Source organism: Chlorocebus sabaeus, chromosome 10, assembly GCF_047675955.1.
Source record: "Chlorocebus sabaeus isolate Y175 chromosome 10, mChlSab1.0.hap1, whole genome shotgun sequence".
Taxonomy (NCBI): domain Eukaryota; kingdom Metazoa; phylum Chordata; class Mammalia; order Primates; family Cercopithecidae; genus Chlorocebus; species Chlorocebus sabaeus.
The window spans coordinates 113,037,775-113,057,489 of record NC_132913.1 but is presented as its reverse complement, the minus strand read 5'-3'; the positions used below and the strand labels follow the sequence as shown (position 1 = coordinate 113,057,489).

Below are 19,715 nucleotides of genomic sequence, written 5' to 3'. Positions count from 1 at the left end.
AATAAGCCAGTAACTGAAGGATAAATATTGTATAATTCCACTTATATCAGCTACCTAGAATAGTTGAAATATTCAAGACAAAGTAGAATGGTGGGAAGAGAGGATGGGGAATTATTGTTTAATGAGATGGAGTTTTAGTTGGGAAGGATGAAAGTTCTTGAGATGGATAGTGGTGATGATTGTGACACTGATGCTTGTGAAACTGCCATTGCAAAACTGTAACTGAGACAGTGAAGAAGATCTGAACTAACCAACTCCATCTTGCTTCTAACCTTCAAGCTGTCCTTGTTCATTCCTGAGTGTAAGATGAACTAACTTTGCAGGGGCTTAGTTTATAGTTTAAAACACAGATGATAACAGCCCTTTTCCAAAACCCCCTTCTTGCCTGGGGACTAGACTGCCTTTGTAGGACTAACAAATTAGCCAAAAGATTAGAAATTATGGTATAGGAGTCATGCAGCTGGAGGCTACAAGATTCTGACCCTTCCCAAATTGTTCTTGACGATAACATCACTATTGTAAAGCCTAAGATCATTTCTTGAGATATTTTGCAGACCTCACACTTGATGGATCAGCTGGCACCACCCAGATCAATAAACTGGCTCATTTGATCTTGTGGCCTCCACTCAGGAGCTCACTCAGCACAAGACAATTTCAACTCCCTATGATTTCATCTTTGACCTAACCAATCAGCACTGTTGACTCGCTGGCTGCCACCACCCACCAAATTATCCTTAAAAACCCCTATACCTGAATGCTTGGGGAGACTGATCTAAGTACTAATAAAACTCTGTTCTCCTACACAGCTGGCTCTGCATTAATTATTCTTTCTCTGTTGCAATTCCCCTGTCTTGATAAATAGGCTCTGTCTAGGCAGTGGGCACCATGAACCCATTGAGCTGTTACAGTTGCACAACAGTATGACTGCATTTACTGTCACTGAACTCTACACTTAAAAATAGTTGAAATTGTAAATGTTATTTTATATATATTTTATAATAAAAAGTTTATGTAGTTATTGAGTTGCAGGGCTGGTGTAAATTATTATGAAGCAGTAACACAGATCTTAAACATCGATGCTTTTTAAAAGTACAGATCTTCTCAACTTCAACACTAATTGCAAAATAGTATCCTGGATATTGAATTCTTCTTCTTATCATGGATGGGCCATGTGGCTAAATTTACCCTACCTTCTTCCATCAGTTTTACTGGCTTAGCCCTACTCTAGCTTAGTATGTTGGAATTTGACAGAACAAAAAGTCTCCAGGGTCAAGGGTCAAGGTTTCGCATTGGCTTTCACAAGCATCAAGGTCTGTGGCTGCACTTTAGAAGGGAACTTGCCTGCTCTTAATAGGACCCTGGCCTGTTGGAGGCCCAGTGTGCTCTACCATGCCCTGATGACTACCGATCTTCTGTCAGGCTGGTTTTGATTCTTCTTCCTATTTCATGACCTTCCGTTTGGGTTCATAACACGCCAGTCTTCAAAAGATTTGCCATATACCATATGTTCTTACTTTCATAGGCCTCAGCACATAGGTATCTGAAGATCATATTCTGGTGAATTTAATGTTTTTTTCATGGAATATATTTGAATGGAAGTGAGTGCTTTTTAGGCCTTTCTTTTCCTTCCTCAGTCCTAGACCTAGCAGTTCCTGTTAATTGGAAACCATTACATGTGTAGCTGACACAGCATCTCACAATTTCCCTGGACATGTAACTCAGGAACTTGGGTATGTCTTCACTTATCTTGCTCAATAGCTTCCACGGTCTTCTCTCTTCTTAGAAGAATGAGAGAGATAGGAAGAGAAAGAGACCAAGAGAGAAAGAGAGAGAGAGAAGGAGGTGTGGGGGAAGGAAGCTGAGGCCCAGGGAAACACACATTTTACATCAACACAGATTATGAGCTTCCTGGTTTCCTTAAATGTCAGCTACTCATGAGTCTCTTGAAGCCCTCCATTGATTTCACATGGAAGTAGGTCAGGGCTGTTTTTAACTGGAGAAGCCTCATGCTGCAGATTTCATTTAAGTGTGAGGAATGAATATTAAAAATTGATGTGCAAAACAAACCTCTGCTTAATTAGCATCTGGATAAAGTCTTTACTAGGAAAGCCATTAATTTTGAAAAATGAGAAAATTGACAATGAAGCCATTTGTGTCTGTAGCCTTTCACATATAAAAAACATTATGGATAGTCACTTTTCATCCATTGCCTTCTCTATGCTAGCTCATCTGTATTTAGGAGGTTAGCATTCCTTCTATGCATTTGTGGTTACACACATGTTTTAAAATAACATTTGAGTGTTTTTTCTGACATTACATTTTTCAAATGCTAACCTTAATTTTTTTCATCTCAAGTAATCACTTTAAAGGAAAATGAGATTCTTCTACTTGAATGTACTTAGAAACAACACTTCACAAATCATATTTTTAAGTCTTCCATCTACATACTAATTATTTTTGATATTAAGTACTTCAACTATTCTTGGTTTCCACTTAATGATTTGGTTAATACCTATAGCTTTTTGGAAGCAAAATTTTTTTTTAAAAGATAAATCGTTTGTAACCAGGAAATTTTTAAAAATTACATTTGAAAAATACATCGACAACCCTGTGATATTGAAGCTTTTTCTTCTGCTGGTAAATCATTTTTCACAATCATGGTGTCATGCTGCTCAGCCCTTTGTACAACAAAGATGACCTCTTTGTTCTCCGAGTTATTCTTTATGGGGCAAGGGTACTGGGCTGCATTGGATGTGAAGGCCCTCCAGCTTCAAGGCTTAGATAGCATTCAGCAGCCTTAAAACATCCTGCCTCCTGTGGGAACAGAGAATGGCTTGCATTCTCTCCAATTCTTTATGCTCTTAACCTCAGGTCGTAGAATGATTCACTTAAGATGTCAGATTCTTTACCCAAACCTAACTGAAGAAAAAGTTATGCAAACAACAACATGGAACCTCTGAAAATTTATTTCATTTCAACCTTACTTTATCTTTCACTAAAATATTTATTCTTTTTACATGTATCTAAAGGTTAAACAATCACCCTTTATAGTTGCATAGCAATGAACATTTACAAGGTATTTTCCTGTGCATAATTTCCTTTAAATTGTCATAACAATCCTATGAGGTAAATATTTAAAAACTAAGGCTCGCAAAGTTTGACTTCTCCTAAAAGAACGGCTGTTATTTGATCCAGCATTCCTGCTACTGGGTATCTATGCAGAGGAAAGGTAGTGATTATATGAAAAGGATACTTGCACACCCATGTTTATAGCAGCACAATTCACAATTACAAAAATATGGAAACGGCCCAAATGTCCATCAATCAACAAGTGGATAAGGAAATTGTGGTGCGTGCACACACACACACACACACACACACACACACACGCATGCACACCTTGGAATACTATTTAGCCATAAAAAAGAATGAAATAACAGCATTTGCAGTGACTTAGATGGAATCAGAGACCATTATCATTAGTGAAGTAACTCAGTATTGGAAAAACAAACATTGTATGTCCTCACTCATAAGTGGGAGCTAAGTTATGAGGATACAAAGGCATAAGAATGATCCAGTGGGGTTTGGGGACTCAGGAGAAAGGGTGGGAGGGAGTGAACGATAAAAAGACTACAAATTGGGTACAATGTATACTGCTCGGGTGATAGGCACACCAAAATCTCAAATATCGCCACTAAAGGACTTATTCACATAACCAACACCACCTGTTTCCAAAACCTATGGATTTTTTTTTTTTTTTTTTTAAAGAACAGCTGTTAGATGGCAGATTTATTTTTTAACCCCAGGACATTAAACTCCTATGTCTGTTTTTTTTTTTTTTTTTCCCCACATATACAAATACCAAATAACCTTCTACTCTATCCTCCACTATAAGGAGGTTGCTTTTTAAGCTGGTTAAACAGAGGATATTTTTAAACAAAGATATGAAAATGAAGGTACACTTTTATTCTTACTCTACTTTTCATCTTCTGAAAATTAAACTGTAAATGGACTGTATTCAATACCATATGCAATCTAGCTAATGATTTTGCTGTCAACAATGTGATATTCATTGATCTTGCTGTTTGTTCTTTGCTTTCGCCAGTCAGTAATGGGACTGACTTCTCTTTTCAGTATTTATATATAAGAATCATCTAAACCTGGATTCTCCATTGATATTCCTTGAAACACTTGGTTCCTAAATATCTTAACTGCTGCTGATCTTGGCATTCTTTGCAAAGCTGAGATTAAAATCGATATTGGTTAATCATGGTAATTCTATTGGATGGTGCTATTTCTTAAAAGTTAGCTTTAGAAAAATCAATAAATCCACAAATATAAACAGATTATGCAAAATTCAGTCATAGGGACCATGGACATTTACAAAAACTATAAACCATCCCTGCCCTCAAAAACTTACCATTTAATTAGTAATGTCAGATGCATATTTATTCACTCAAATGGTTGAACACATACTGAGCATACACTTTATGCCAGAAAATGTGCTATCTACTGCAATAAAAAACTCAGTATGTGCCCTAATAATTTAGTGGGTGAGACAAACATTTAAACACATAAATACAACACTGTCAGTCATATGTCAGAAGAATCTTTTTATAAAAGTGAAGGAGCAGATTTCCCTAAAAAAGGAAGCAGAGGGGACACAGTTTTAAAATGATTACTAATGAGGATAACATATTGCATGGAAATAAACAGAAAAATCTTAACATGTTAGGCAAGAGTGTAGCCCCAGCTACTTGGGAGGCTGATGCAGGAGGATTTCTTGAGGCCAGAAGTTGGAGGCTGTAGTGCACTGTGAACATGTCTGTGAATCGCCACTGCACTCTAGCCTGGGCAACATAGCCAGAGCCCATCTCTTTAAAAAATATATAGAATTATTCACATAGAATAATCAACAATATCAGATGTTTCATGAAGGTTTAAAAGAATCAGGAGAGGAAAAATGTTAGAACCAGAACCCAATTAGGAAGCCTCATGTAACTCTGAAGTGAGTAGAAGAGGAAGCCAGGTTGTAGGAAATTAAGGCTGGAGTGAGGGAGAAGAAATGGAGGCAAGTACAGCACATTCACTTAAGTGGATTGGCCATGGAAGCTAAATGGAGAACCATGGCTGGACATAGAATCAAGCTTCTGTTTTATGAAACATCAGTGGGCAATCTGATTATGGTTTATATTAAAGAGCCATACACACAGCTTGGTTCAGATGCCAAAATGAATTCTGCAGGCTACAAGTGAGATTATCAATTATCCAAAGAAAAACAACTGTGAGGTAGTCTGCTTTGATTTCTTAGGTTTAAAACTCCTCTTTGACCATTTCAACATTGACAAAAATCTTTCATTAATTTGACACATATCTCTTGTCATTAATTATTGATAAGTGGTTAATAACTAACGGTCAAAAGAAAGTTGTCTGTAGATATAGATACAATTTTGATGTCCAGAATGTGTAACTTAAATAGAGCAGTACTTTATTCCAGCTCTGATCATTCTTTTGGGGGCTACTAACAACTAAATCCTTTTTCATCCTTCTAGTTTTTGAGAATCTAGATTTCTTAGTTGTGACATGGGAATAAAAAGATGCATTAGAATTATCCACCCACAGCACTATGGTTGGATCTATGTTTGGACAATACATGAATACACCAATCTCTACTTTATGACTGCTTCTAGCTATTGTTTTTCCATCTTTATTCTTTCTTACCTTAATTATATCAGTTCCATCTACAAAAAGAAAAAAAAGGAAAATGCTATTTTATTGAATATAACTGAAAGCTGACCAGTAGAACATGTATAGGAAAGTTTTTTCCTCCATTGTCAATTATCAGAAGAATATTACAGACTTCTAGATTGGAATTTTTTCCTTTCAGTTCAGCTGTTTTGGATTCCTTTCTAAGCCAGTTGTAGCTGACTAGACAGTGCACGCTGCTTCATGATCCATGTAACTAACACTCCTTATTTCCCTCTTAGATTCCTTAATATTTTTACTCTGTCCATTTGGAAACAGCAATAGCCCAGATTTTTCAGTTGATTGGTTATTCTGCTAGGAGTGGAACATTTAATTAACCTAGCTCCCACCAGCAACAACGATAATGAGTTTGCCAAGAAATACCATGCACCACTACAGACGTTTAATTAAATTTGGGATTTTCATCCATTTATTCCGAATTCCAAAAAATTTATTTTATCAAAAACTGAGAAAAGCTTTTCAAATATTTTATAACTAAAACCCATTTTCTTTTTAACCAGGGAACACACATATTCAAGACCACCAGTCACATAATGATAGCTTTGTAGATTTATGCAATGTCTTTCCAATGAAGATGTTAAATGACCTATTTGAATGTTTTTATTTTATTATTTTTTTTTAGACAGAGTTTCACTGTGTCACCCAGGCTGGAGTGCAGTGGCATGATCTCGGCTCACTGTAACTCTGCCTCTTGGGTTCAAGCAATTCTCCTGCCTCAGCCTCCTGAGTACCTAGAATTGCAGGCACCCACCACCACACCCAACTAATTTTTGTATTTTTAGTAGAGATGGGGTTTCACCATGTTGGCCAGGCTGAGTAGTTAGGATTGCAGGCACCCACCACCACACCTGACTAATTTTTGTATTTTTAGTAGAGATGGGGTTTCACCACGTTGGCCAGGCTGGCTTCAAACTCCTGACCTCAAGTAATATGCCCACCTCAGCCTCCCAAAGTGCTGGGATTACAGGCGACAGCCACCGCACCTGATCATTGAATGTGTTTTTATTCTCTTTACAATTTTTGATCAATAATGCATAATGTTAAGCAGATTGAAATTTCTTCTTTAAAATGTTTTCTTTTTTTTAAAAAAGGTATCTTTCTTTCTACAAATGTAGAAAAGAGATCAATTTTTGCAGCTCATTCATTCATACAGAAACTGACAATGATTTGACCTTACAAAATGGTCCAAATTTAAATGCTTGATGGGTATATTCTTTATATCTTTCCCTCCAATAAATCTGCCTGGAATGGAATGGTCATTCTTTCAAACAGGCACTTAAGAGCAGAAGCAACGAATTCAGCATTCAGCATAGCTGCTTTTTTGCTGAATGACTATATTGATTTTAATGTGGAATATTCTAAGTCAAACATAGAAGCTGATTTTTGTTTTTTCATTTAATGGTCAAACATTTCTTATGTAGCTTTTTTCCCTAAAGTTCAATAGCCTTCTTCAGTGACTGTGCCTATTAATTCAATGAGTTCAATAAATATTTATCATGTACCAACTTGGGGAAAGATTATCAAATATTACAAAAAGTAAAATGATGAAAAGGTTTGTAGCTTGTTTTCCCTGGTCCTTTGTCTCAATAGAGAGAATCAGATAGAAGTAATCTTCATAATGCATTGGAATAAGTCTCATATCATTACAAAAATTTGAAAAAAAGTACTCAAAGACAATAGCATAAGAAAAACACCATGGAGAAATTGGTTCACTGAGTTGGGAGTCAAGGATTAGGCTGACATGTTTTTCATTAAGTTTCTGGCGAAGTCCTTTCAGCAAGCGAGAACAACATCAGAAGGAAAGTCTCAGAAGGAGGAAGTGGGTCTCCCTTTGGAGATTTATGGATCGCCAGTAATCTGCAGAAGCCCCATACAAGAAGCCAGTCCAGAAGGGACTCAGTTTTAGCATCTAATATTTTCATTTGAAAAGTGAGAAAACTAAGACAAAGGCAAACTGACTTGTTTAAGATCTCAAAGCTTGTTAATGGAAACCACCTCTTGTGACATCCAGCCTTATGCTAAACTTCAACATCATATTTAATTAGAATGTAGGACACGCCTAGGGTAACATGATGTAGCCAGTAGGAACTCAATTATACTGAATATTTAATGACTTATTGTTCTCAAAGTGTCAAGAATACATGATAGTCTCTAAAAAAGCAAACAAACAAACAAACAAAAACCAAAAAAAACCACAGAAATTAAATGTTTATTTCAAGTAACAGAACAGGAGGGAAAAATCAGTTCTAGTATTTTTCACGTGTATAAAATTAAACACTACTGAGGGAATCTTAGTTTAAAAAAGACTGGTATAACAATTTCTGAATTGAAAATGTTTCTGCATTTTTACATCTAAAGCAGGTAGGGTTCTTCTTAATGGAGAGAATTGCTGATTAAATTGGTGACATGAAATTGCACTTAAAGATTCAGCAGCCAGAGAATATAAACACGGGGGATAAACACGTCTGCCTGCATCAATCAAGGACAGCTGCGGTCTACCCCCAAAAAGGTGAGCAATTATTTATGAAATTATGTCTTCTTCAGTGATTCTATATTGCAATTCTAGGATAAACTAAACGAGAAAAACAGACAATGTCATGGTCCCAATTAACCAAGGAGCTACACGAATTTTCAAAATCAAGGAATTTTAGTTATATTCTATTTAACCTCATCCTGAAAAAAATTCCTTCACTTTAAAAACAATAGGTCAGCTTGTTCTCGAAGAATTGTATTTTAAAAAAATTTTAAAGATGAGTGTCTAATTCTGTCAAGTACATAGTATCACAAATGTAAAGAGAAAAGAGTTGGTGCTAAGAAGCATAGGGCCCCTTGGAGTTGCTTCGCCTGTTTTAACCCAGTCAGTTTTCAGATTAGTGCTGCTAGGGTGCTCATTGCTTTGGTGCATTGGCTGGAGTTTTGGATTAATCAACTATTTTCCCCTTGGAGTAGCCATGGGCCATCAAACTTCTGCATAGTTATGGCCAAGATGCAAGCACTGAGGACAAAAGCCCTGTATCCCCGGAGAGTAGCTCAGTACTCCGTATCTGACAGACCAAAGAAACCTCCACATACACCCTTAAGTTATGCTTAGAGGCACTGAGGTGAGCCCTCATCTCTTTTTATCAAAGAAACCTGAACATACATCCTTAAGTTATGCTTAGAGGCACTAAGGTGAGCACTCACATCTTTTTGCTTAGGTCATTTAGGCGATTCTGAGGCCCACTGGGCAGACCACACGCCTTTAGGGGCAGCTCAGAAACCTGGGGTACAGAGCTCCTTGCAGTAACTGAGATATTCCAAAGTGAGTTTTGAAGGGTGCCCAAAAGATTTCTCACTACCTTCCTAAATTGATGCCAATCATTAAGTAGTTCATGCCATTTGTGTACAGATTAGGCTTTCTTTCACTAAGCAGATATCCCTGAGAATAACATCATGAACCCTTAGACTTTTGATGAAAATTGGTGAACTTTGGAGAGATTGATCAAGCACAGATAAAGTATCATTAAGTCAAAGAAACTCTAGAGCCAAATAATCGGGGTTCAAATCCCAGATTTACTTCCCATGTGACTGCGAGAGTTGTGCCTCAGTTTCTTCCATCTTTAAAACGGCAAGATCAATATTACATGCCTCAGAGTACTGCTACGAGGACCAAATACTTGTAAATTTCTTAGAAAGTTCTGGTACAGAGTAAATGGCATGAAGGTTAAGTGTATGCCACTATTATTATGGAGGTGTTCTCGAGGAAGGGGATGGCCACTGCTGCCTTCTTCCACATCCTTACCATTAGTTTCTTTGATGCTACCACTCTAGGCTTAATTGATCTTGCCCTTGTTCCTGAGACAAATCTGTTTGAGCCCAAGGCACTTTGTGAGAATCTTACTACCTTATTCCTCATCAGCATTGTAAGCCCCGATTTCTCAGCTCCTTGGCCCAGTCATGAACGCTAGAGCCCCAGATTGCCAGTAATGCTCTCATTCCGTCCTTCCAGTGCCCCACAAGAAAGACTTCCATTCTCTCCTTTTGCCTGTGAGTTACACTGTTCTCTCTGCTCTCCCACACTGACTAGAGAGTGTCCTCTGAGATAGCACACCTTTGTTCTGAGTCACAGCCCCATCTGGAGAGCCCGCCATGCTCTGGCTAGTCCTCCCCCTACAAAACCCTGGACTCATCTGGATGGACTTCTGAGGTGAGGACTGCTGCCAGCCAGTCTTAGGTTTCTTCCTCACCTTCTGGACCAGCAGCACCAGCTCCTGTCTGAAGCAGCTTTTATCAGTGGTTCTCAAACTCAAGTATTGAGGAATTCTGATGAAGGAAGTGGCACACACTCAGCACGACTAAGACGGAGATGCTAAGACAAGGATAGATGCGATTCACAGATTGCCCACCATGTATTCCATTCTTAAACTCTCAAGGTCTCTGGGAGAATCCACAGGTAGTGAAATTGTTATCTCTTTTGAATCTGCATTACTCTGGTGTGTCCTCGTTGCAAGCTGCCAACTAATCAGTAACTTAGTCAAGGAAAGGAAAACAACAGTCAGTCATTTTGAGTTGCCTGTTTTACTTTCTCCTGTCTCTATTCTTTTGCTTACATAAATTATCTTTTAACCTTGTTAGATGAAAGCAATAGTTTCTTGAATACAAGTAAATGGTGATGCTAACATTTAACCATATGTCTCCAGGTTATTGTTTAATTGAAGGCATAACTATCACCAGGGATTGTCATTAAACCGTCAACATCCCAGGCCTAACCCCTACAGTTTCTCATTAAATAGGTCTATAATAAAGCCCAGTAATCTGTATTTTTAACAACATCTAGGTGAATAAGATGCAGGCATTTGGACCACTCACCTAAGCTTTCTAACTCTTGCCTACCATGCTTTAAACTACACGAGAAACTTCTCTGGAGCCTGAGCACACATCCCCAAGGTCACATCCTGGGAGAATCATCATTATACAGGTCCTGGCTTGATTTCCCTTCTGAGCTGCTGGAAGGACCCTTGCTAAGGCACAAGTCAATCTGAGGCCACTGGAGGTCACTGTGTGGGACTCTCAGCAGAGGAGCAACCAATAAACAGCAGGAGAGGAGACCTGAAAAGGGGTTAACCTTTATTTGAGATGTTTAAGGAAATTAACAGGTCTTGATCCTGCCAGAACTTTTGGAATCTTCCTCATGGTATCCTCTGAGGTGTCTTCAGGTCTTTGGGTATAGCTCAGCTCCTAAATACCTTTGTATTCCAGAGTACAAGGGGTTCCAAATCTAGCCCCTAACCCTGGTCAGGTTGCTCCAAGTTACCATACATCCAGGAGTCCTGCCCAAAGTCAACATGCTTGCAGGTGGGCAGTCACAGACTGAGGATTCTCTCATTCTCCATTGCACAGGAGAGATCCAGGACTACAGACTCCCTCCTCCAACCTTCCCTTTGGTTTTTCAGTACCTGCTTTTGTACTACTCTTTGTCAGCACCTGCTTTCATAAGCAAAAAATGGAGGGAATATAAAGTCCTTAACTATTTCACCTGCTAAGTTTTATGGAAAACTAAATGTAATTTATTTTCCTTTTTTTAAAGACAGGGTCTTGCTCTGTTGCCCAGTCTGGAGTGCAATGGTGTGATTATAGTTTGCTGCAACTTTGAACTCCCAGACTCAACTGATCCTCCTGCTTCAGCCTCCCAAGGACCTAGGAACACAGGCATGTGACACCATACCCAGCTAATATATATATATATATTTTACTTTTAGTGGATATATGGTCTCAGTATGTTGCCCAGGCTGTTCGCAACATCCTGAGCTCAAGCAGTCCTCCCACCTTGACCTCCTGAAGTGTTGGGATTACAGCAGTGAGCCACCACATCCAGCCTCAAAATGTATATTAAATAGGCTAAACACAATGTGTAGATTCTCCAAAAAAAAAAAAAAAAAAAAAAAAACCTAACATTTATTCCATGTTTTCCAGGATATCTTATTTTTTGGGAAGCTGATATTCCTAACATCTCAGATACGAATCCAGAACGCTAGGCAAGACCTAGTTGGTGGATAAAGTGGCCTTTGGAAGTACAGGTCACAGAGTGGCTATGTTGCAGGTCACACACTTTAATTAGTTGAGAGGCTTCTCAGACAAGTTTGGGTATCTGGTTTCTTGGTCCACAACTGATTTTTGATTTGATATTACAGTGAGGAAAAGAGTGAAAAGAGAAGAGGAGAGGCAGAGATGGTGCGAGAAGCTAGATCCATCAATAAAACTATCTGAAAGAAGGGAGGAGGTAGGAAAACCACCAGAAACAGACATAATAATTTAAGTGAATTTAAATGATATAATAGTAGATGGCCCTTCAGGTCTACAATCTCAAATAGATCCTAAAGACATCTCAGCAGAATAATGAGCTATCAATACTATATCACTGCTATTATGGATGACCAGAAACAATGATACCACCTTTGTGTGATGCCTCTCGTGTTCGCGTCAACTTGCTCGACACTTTGCATTAGCCTGTGGCAGGCGGACAGTGACTATCACAACAAGGACCCTGAGTTACCAAGACAGCCAGCGTACATTAGTAGACCCTTCTTTTTTCTTACAAATGGAACAGCATATAAAAACATATTTTAAAATACTCTTTCCAAAATAATTGATTTTACACATTTTAAAAATAAACTTTGGCATCTTTTTATTTACAAATTCTTGAAAAATTAAATTAGTAAGAGTTAGTTGGAGCAGCTCCTTCATAATCAATGTTTAATGTTTTAGGTATCACTGGACTTCACACAGCACAAAAAAAGAGAGAGGTATGCGGGCCTGTATGACCATGTGAAGTGAGGGTTAAGTGTTTTTAGGCTTTTATGGGTTTGTTTTGTGTGTTTGTAGGTGTGTTTGGAGCTGTGGTTTCTACATGGATTTTTTTTTAAGTCAATAAAAAGGCAAAGATGATATCTGATTGCTAATTCTATTTCATCAGATCTACAAGATTCATGTATATCTATAATTTTAAAAATATAATACGACATCTAAAAGAATTAAATATGGGCTAGGTGTGGTGGCTCAAGCCTGTAATCCCAGCACTTTGGGAGGTGAGGCCAACAGATAACCTGAGGTCAGGAGTTCAAGACCAGCCTGGCCAACACGGTGAAACCCCATCTCTACTAAAAATACAAAATATTAGCCGGGCGTGGTGGTGCATGCCTGTAATCCCAGCTACTCAGGAGGCTAAGGCAGGAGAATTGCTTGAACCCAGGAGGCAGAGGTTGCAGTAAGCTGAGATTGCACTACTGCACTCCAGCCTGGGCTACAGAGTGAGACTTCATCCAAAAAAAAAAAAAAGTATTAAATACTTTTTAAAGGCTAAAAGATAAGATTTAATAGTTAAAATTTATGAATCTCCAATAACGTACACTATGGTTGAGTATGACATAGCTTTTTTTTCTTTATTTATTTTTATTTTTTATTTTTTGGTAATACCAGGACATCATTTCTCTTTTAATAATAATGACAGGAGATGAGTGGGCCTGGACCTCTGTTTTCATCCCTACTTCTGGAGCTCCACTACACCCCATGCCTTCTGCCCTGTTCTGCATGCCCCTTTCTGAAAGGAGCAACCTGACCAGAGTTAGGGGCTAGATTTAGAAGTTGTTGTACTCTGGAATTCTTCAAAGGTATTTAGGAGTTGAGCTATACAAAGACCTAAAAACACCTTAGAGGATACCATGAGGAAGATTGCAAAAGTTCTGGCAGGATCAAGGCCTGTTAGCTTTCTTAAACATCTCCAATAAAGACTAATCCCTTTCTGTGCGCCTCACTTCTTGGTGCCCACATCTGTTCACATGCCCTTCTGCCCCTGGGCGTTCATGTCTTTTGTATCTTAGTGCCTTAGTCTCTTCTTTTGCTGCTTCATCTTCTACTTTTTCTCTACATTTTTAATTTACATTTCTCCATTTATAACTTCTCTAACTCACTGTTTTCCTCAAATAGATTGTAAATTTTAATTATGTTCTTCATTAGATCTTGTACTTTTTCATAGAAATATACATTTACCCCATCTCTGTTGAATACCGGCTGATATGGTTTGTCTCTGTGTCCCCAACCAAATCTCATCTCAAATTGCAATCCCCATAATTCCCATGTGTTCAGGGAGGGACAAGGTGGGTAGTGATTGAATCACGGGGGTGGTTTTCCCCATGCTGTTCTTGTGATAGTGAGTTCTCACAAGCTCTAATTATTTTATAAGGCAATCTTCCCTGCTCTCGCGAGCTCTTTCTTTCCTGTCACCGTGTGAAAGAAGTCTTTGTTTCCCCTTCATCTTCCATCATGATTGTAAGTTTTCTGAGGCCTCCCCAGCCATGTAGAACTGTGAGTCAATTAAACCTCGTGTCTTTATAAATCACCCAGTATCAAACACTTCTTTGTAGCTGGGTGAAAATGGACTGATACGCAGGTTAAACATTTCTTTTCAGAAATATTTCTGTTTGAGGGAATAAAGAAAGTTTTCTACTTTTAAAATTTGGTTTGGTTATTAATTTCTATGATTCATGGCACCAGATTTATTAAAACGAAATGGCCCATTCATGACCTACGTCTTCTAAAAAATCAAATCAAAATCACCAAGAATATATTTAAAAACATGTAAAAGAAAGATGAAAATGATAGGTAGTAAATTATTTTCATTTAAGCCTCCAAAGTTCATTATAAAACATATTTGTACCTGACCTGCTTACCATGTGGACACAAAAATTTATAGCAATAGCATATGAGTTGATCACTTCTTACATGCCTTACATCATTCACCTCTACACAAATTTTTAAAAATACATCAATAATAATGACCATATAAAAAAGCTACTAGAGCTACAGTGACTATCAGGTGTCCTAATTTAATCACAGATAAACATTATAATGTCCCATCAACCAGGAAAAAACACTTCCTATAATAATGAATGTGAAGGCCATATTTAGAAAATTGTGAAACAAAATGAAATTTATTTATAATCTACCACCTTTGTCTTATTTTATTTCTTCCCTATTGACCAATCCCCATCAACAATTATAAATAAAACATGAAATTGAAACATTCAGTGTGCCTTTTATAGATTATTATAAATGAGTTTAAGGTATACATTTTATTTGACATGCTTTCCCTTCATTAAAGCACAGACTATATTTGTTTAGATTAAATATTAGGAAATTCTCAAAACTGACTTCTCCACTAAACCAACAGAGGCTTGGAAAATAATCAGTTTTACTTTTATTCCTGAAATGTAGAAAATTCCTGAAACTTAAAAAGAATAATGAGACTCAGGGTCATAAAGGTTATACTACTTCATATCACTTATTCTATCCCTAAGGTATCAACAAGTCCACAAATCCTTTCTGGGAAGAGTAAAGGAGAGAATTGTATCCATGAGTGTACTGCAATAGAAATTACCAGTTAATTCCCAATTAACAATTTTGGTTCTATTTTTTGCATTATGGAAAGATCCTGAGAGCCCCTTTGACAGCATCTAATGGTATCTTTCTATTTTCCCCGAGAGTCAAAAATAAGTAGCAATTTGATTTGTCCATCTGATTTTTTTATTATTCATTTGTATTACCTGCATTTTTCCTCCTTACATATGTAAAGTAAAATATTGAGGTTAATGTAACTCAGGGGCATCCCTTTCTCTGCAGAGTTGATGCATGGTTAATAGCACATGTGAAATAATTCACTCATTGGCTCCCTAAAAGCCATAAAGAGCCCTGACCACTCTTCCATGTACAACCTTTGTTTTAGAAGTACACAAATCTTGTTTTTGGAGTTGGATGGGGAAGTCTGTGACATACAGTACACAGACTGATTCTAACAGATGGATTTTTCTTGAAATAGCTTCATTAGTTAATCATTTCTTTTGCATATACTTTTTTTTTTCTAGTTAATTGGCATAGCTGCCAGCTGGAGCTGTTAAGGATCCTCCAAAGAAGCTGATAGGTAGGGAGAAAATCCAATTGTCTCACCAATTCTAAGATGAAATGACTGTTAATTTCACAATACCCATTATGTGTTTTTAAAGTAAAATGTTTAAAATAATATTTTCTCTTATTCTAAATACCTTATTTGATCTGTGTGAAAACCAAATCAATCAATGAAATATCTGGAAGAAACTTTAAACTTTAGTAAATTATCTAGACTAAGGTTTTACAACCTTGGCAGTATTGACATTGTAGACCAGATCATTCTTTGTGTCTGTGTGGGGTCAGGTGTCGGTCTTCTTCTTTATATGCTGTTAAGAAGCATCTCTGGCTTTTACCCAATAGATGTCAGTAATGCCCCCAGTTGTAACCACCAATAATATCTCTAGACATTGCCAAATATCCTGGGGTACAAAATTGCCCTAGTTGACAACTGCTCTAGAAATAGATTGTTCCTAGTTTTAAATTCAACTGTTTTTTTAATGTACGTATGTACATATGCATGCATGTAACTCCAGAGATGCCTAACATATTAGAAATGACTGCCTTTCACTTAGGCAATTAAAATGTTTTGGGGGCAATTATTGAAGCAGCTTGTATTTTCATAAGTCTCTGGGTAAAGGCAAAAAAAAAATTAGTAACTTATAACTATCAATAAATATTAATTATCTAAAAAATGCCACTATCATTTTCATTATCAAAAGTATTGAGGGTTTCTTTTTCTTTAAGGAAAGTTCTCAGTATGACTGTATGAACAGATAAATAAAAAAAAAATCGTGTGGAGGCATTATTTGAGATGTAACTGATTAATTATCAGCTTAGGTGCCTAAGGAATTTTTGAATAAGAGAAAGAAATGTAATTTAATGAAATGGACTTAGAAAAAAAACTAATCTGGGTCTGTTTTGACTTTACTATACACTTGTGAATTGATTTGGGACTCATAAAAGGGTTATTCAGATAGATAAATTTCCTGGTCTTTGAAATTCAGTAGTAAAAATAATATTCACCACCTTAGTGACTTTTCTGTAAGTTATATATTGATGGATCTAGGAAGAGTACCACAGAAATAAGATGTAAATCGCCATGACTTTTAAAAGGAAAACAATGGGCCTATTCTCATTTATAGTAATGGTAAAAATATAAGAACATGAAGTATACAAAGAGAATCATTTTTTATGTTAAAGAATATCCTAAATTCTAATCAAACTGCTTTCTTTCCAACAGAGGTTTTCTAATGGGAATTTGCTCAAGAAGGTTTTTTTTGTTTGTTTGTTTCTTTGTTTGTTTGTTTTGAGATGGAGTCCTGCTCTGTCACCCAGGCTGGAAGGCAGTGGCATGATCTGGGGCTCACTGCAAGCTCTGCCTCCCGGGTTCACACCATTCTCCTGCCTCAGCCTCCCAAGTAGCTGGGACTAAAGGTGCTCGCTACCACACCCGGCTACTTTTTTTTTTTTTTTTTTTTTGTATTTTTAGTAGAGATGGGGTTTCACAGTGTTAGCCAGGATGGTCTCGATCTGCTGACCTCGTGATCCGCCCGCCTCGGCCTCCCAAAGTGCTGGGATTATAGGCGTGAGCCACCATGCCTGGTCTTAAGAAGCGTTTTTAAGTTTTAACATTTATCAATTGCATGTTTGAATGTTTAATTCCACCCCCCAACCCCCTGCCCCCAAATCAAGGTATTTACCTAAAAGTTCCATTATGGTCTCTGTTTTCACTGTTTGACTTTCCAGGGCCATTGTAAGAATTTAGATTTTTTACTTTTTTTTTTTTTTAAACACTCTTCTTTTAAATAGGAATATAACATTTCCTATTTTAAAATGTTATATTGTGCAGATTGTCATTTTTAATTCTTTCAGCTTACATTCAAGATACACTATCTGGCTTAGTGTGGCAAAAGTGAATTAACACATTCTGCATGTTAGGATTGCAACTCGAAGGCCTCAAGACCACGTACTCGGTGTTGTGTGCACATACCTAAACTTCCATAGTGGTCCCTATTTTCCCTGTTCAACTTTCCAGGACCACTGCAAGAATTTAGATTTTATACCTTATTTTTCAAAACCACTCTTCTTTTAAATAGGAAATGGTATATTTTGCAGACTGCCATTTTTAATACTTTCAGGATACGCTATTTGACTTAGCACGGCAAAAGTGAACTAACACATTTTGCATGCTAAGATTTCAACTCCAAGGCCTCAAGACCCCGTGTTCTGTGCGTCACCCGCACACAATGGACTTCGCCCTGGTTGTAAGCCTGGCACTGGGCTCTGGGGCTCAGGCAGGCCCTGCACACTTACTCTCTGCAGACTCTTTGGAGCGCCGGCCACTGGACGACTTGCGCAGCAGGCTGCGGCCGGAGGAGAACAGGCTGGTCAGTTCCTCCAGCGGGCTCGTGGGTGTCCGGGACCGGGAGCCGCCCGGGGCAGCCCCGTAGGTGTTCACTGCGGCGTTGACCATCTTGGCCCCATCTTGCGACACGGGTCTGGGGGTCGAGTGAGGCACTGAAGGAGAGCTCCTGGAGAGGCTGCCCGAATGCACAGCGTCATAAGGGGGAGGCCTTTTGAGGCTCAGGGGAGTCAGGGACCTCCCCATGCTGACGGGGGAGGGAGAGGTGGAGTGGCTTTTAGGGTAGCCGTGGGGAGACTGGGTTCGGTACAGCGTGGACGGGGGCGGGGGGCGACGAGGAGAGCGCAGGGGTGGCAGAGGCAGGTCCCAGGGCCGCGGCCTGCTCTTTCTCCAGTTTCGCATGGCTGGGGACGTGGGACGGCAGCGCGGAGGGTGACGCCCCCGCCGGCTGTTTCATGTAAGACACGTTTTCCAGCACGGGAAGCTTCGTGACCTCCAGAGGGGTGAGCGGGGACTCGTCGGAGTTGGGGGAGCAATGTACGGGGGCGGGGGGGAATACCAGCAGCGGGGGCCTGTGAGAAAGCAGGTTGGGGAAGGGCGGGGGGATGTCACAAAGCAGCCCCTTGGGGGGGCATGGCACTGAGGCCTTGGCAAAGTCCAAGTCAGGCACCGTGGGAGTAGCACACTGCGAAGAACAGCTGTGATGGTCAAAGTCACATTTGGTGTCTTGGCCCAAGTCGTCAAAGATGGGGTACTTCATTTCCTCGTAGACAGCCTCGCTCTGGTCGTCGTCCTCCTTCCTGAAGTCTCTGAGAATGTTCCCCACCATCTCGATGTACACGGGCTCCTCTTCCTCGGGGTCTCCCGCGGGGCTGCCCATCTGGGACAGAGAGGAGTCCCGCGGCAGCGACGTCCTCCGGGGCCCGTGCTTTTTGATGTACGTTTCATCGAAAGATGTGCTCAGCTGAGTGTTCGGATTCCGCTTCGGTTTGGGAGGAGGAATCTTCTTGGAATATTCATCACTGTGGGGTCTTGGTTTAGCTGACACTAAAAGAAGAAAAAAAATGTAGTGGAATAGATGAGTATAACTGGAAAGTTTTCAAAAATGATTTGCATGTGGGTTTACTCCAATAAACTTTAGACCAGAGGGGTAGACAGCTTCATTCTTAGTTTGAGGTTCAGAGCAAAAATCAACCAAAGAGTCGAGCATTTTCCATATTTACAAAACTTGATGGTGGAATAATAGTCATCTTTAAACTGATATTAATAATCTAACACTGATAAATGCATTAAAACCAGGACTGTTCACTCCTTTCCCTTAGAATGCCTAAATAGAAACTTTCAGATGAAACATATTGGATAAAAGCAATCCTACATTTTGTGAAAACTAACCTGCATGAATTGAGAAAGAAATGCAGGAGGAAAAACCAAAAAAAAACAAAAAAAACAAAAAAAAACTAGAGTCTCTGTTGGCACTATTGGTCAAAAATACCACACAGATTGCACCCTTTTACTGATGTGGTTTTTGCAGGTGAACACATCTTGCTTGCATTTAGGATAAAAATTTCCCAGCCTGCTAGACTTAAAATCTGTCTTGGTTCAAATAAATAGCTTCCATACAGATGGGTCTGATGTTTCAGGGGAAATTGATGTGAAAATCTTATAAGGC

General features: G+C 38.8%; 1 protein-coding gene across 1 annotated transcript in view; it reads right to left on the bottom strand.

The window, feature by feature from the left end:
* NYAP2 (neuronal tyrosine-phosphorylated phosphoinositide-3-kinase adaptor 2) overlaps nucleotides 1-19,715 on the bottom strand; it is a 293,051-nt gene that overhangs the window by 96,998 nt on the left and 176,338 nt on the right. Inside the window, 2 exon segments of the mRNA XM_007966466.3 lie at nucleotides 17,998-18,376; nucleotides 18,378-19,093. Of these exon segments, the coding sequence (XP_007964657.1) occupies nucleotides 17,998-18,376; nucleotides 18,378-19,093 (1,095 nt within the window).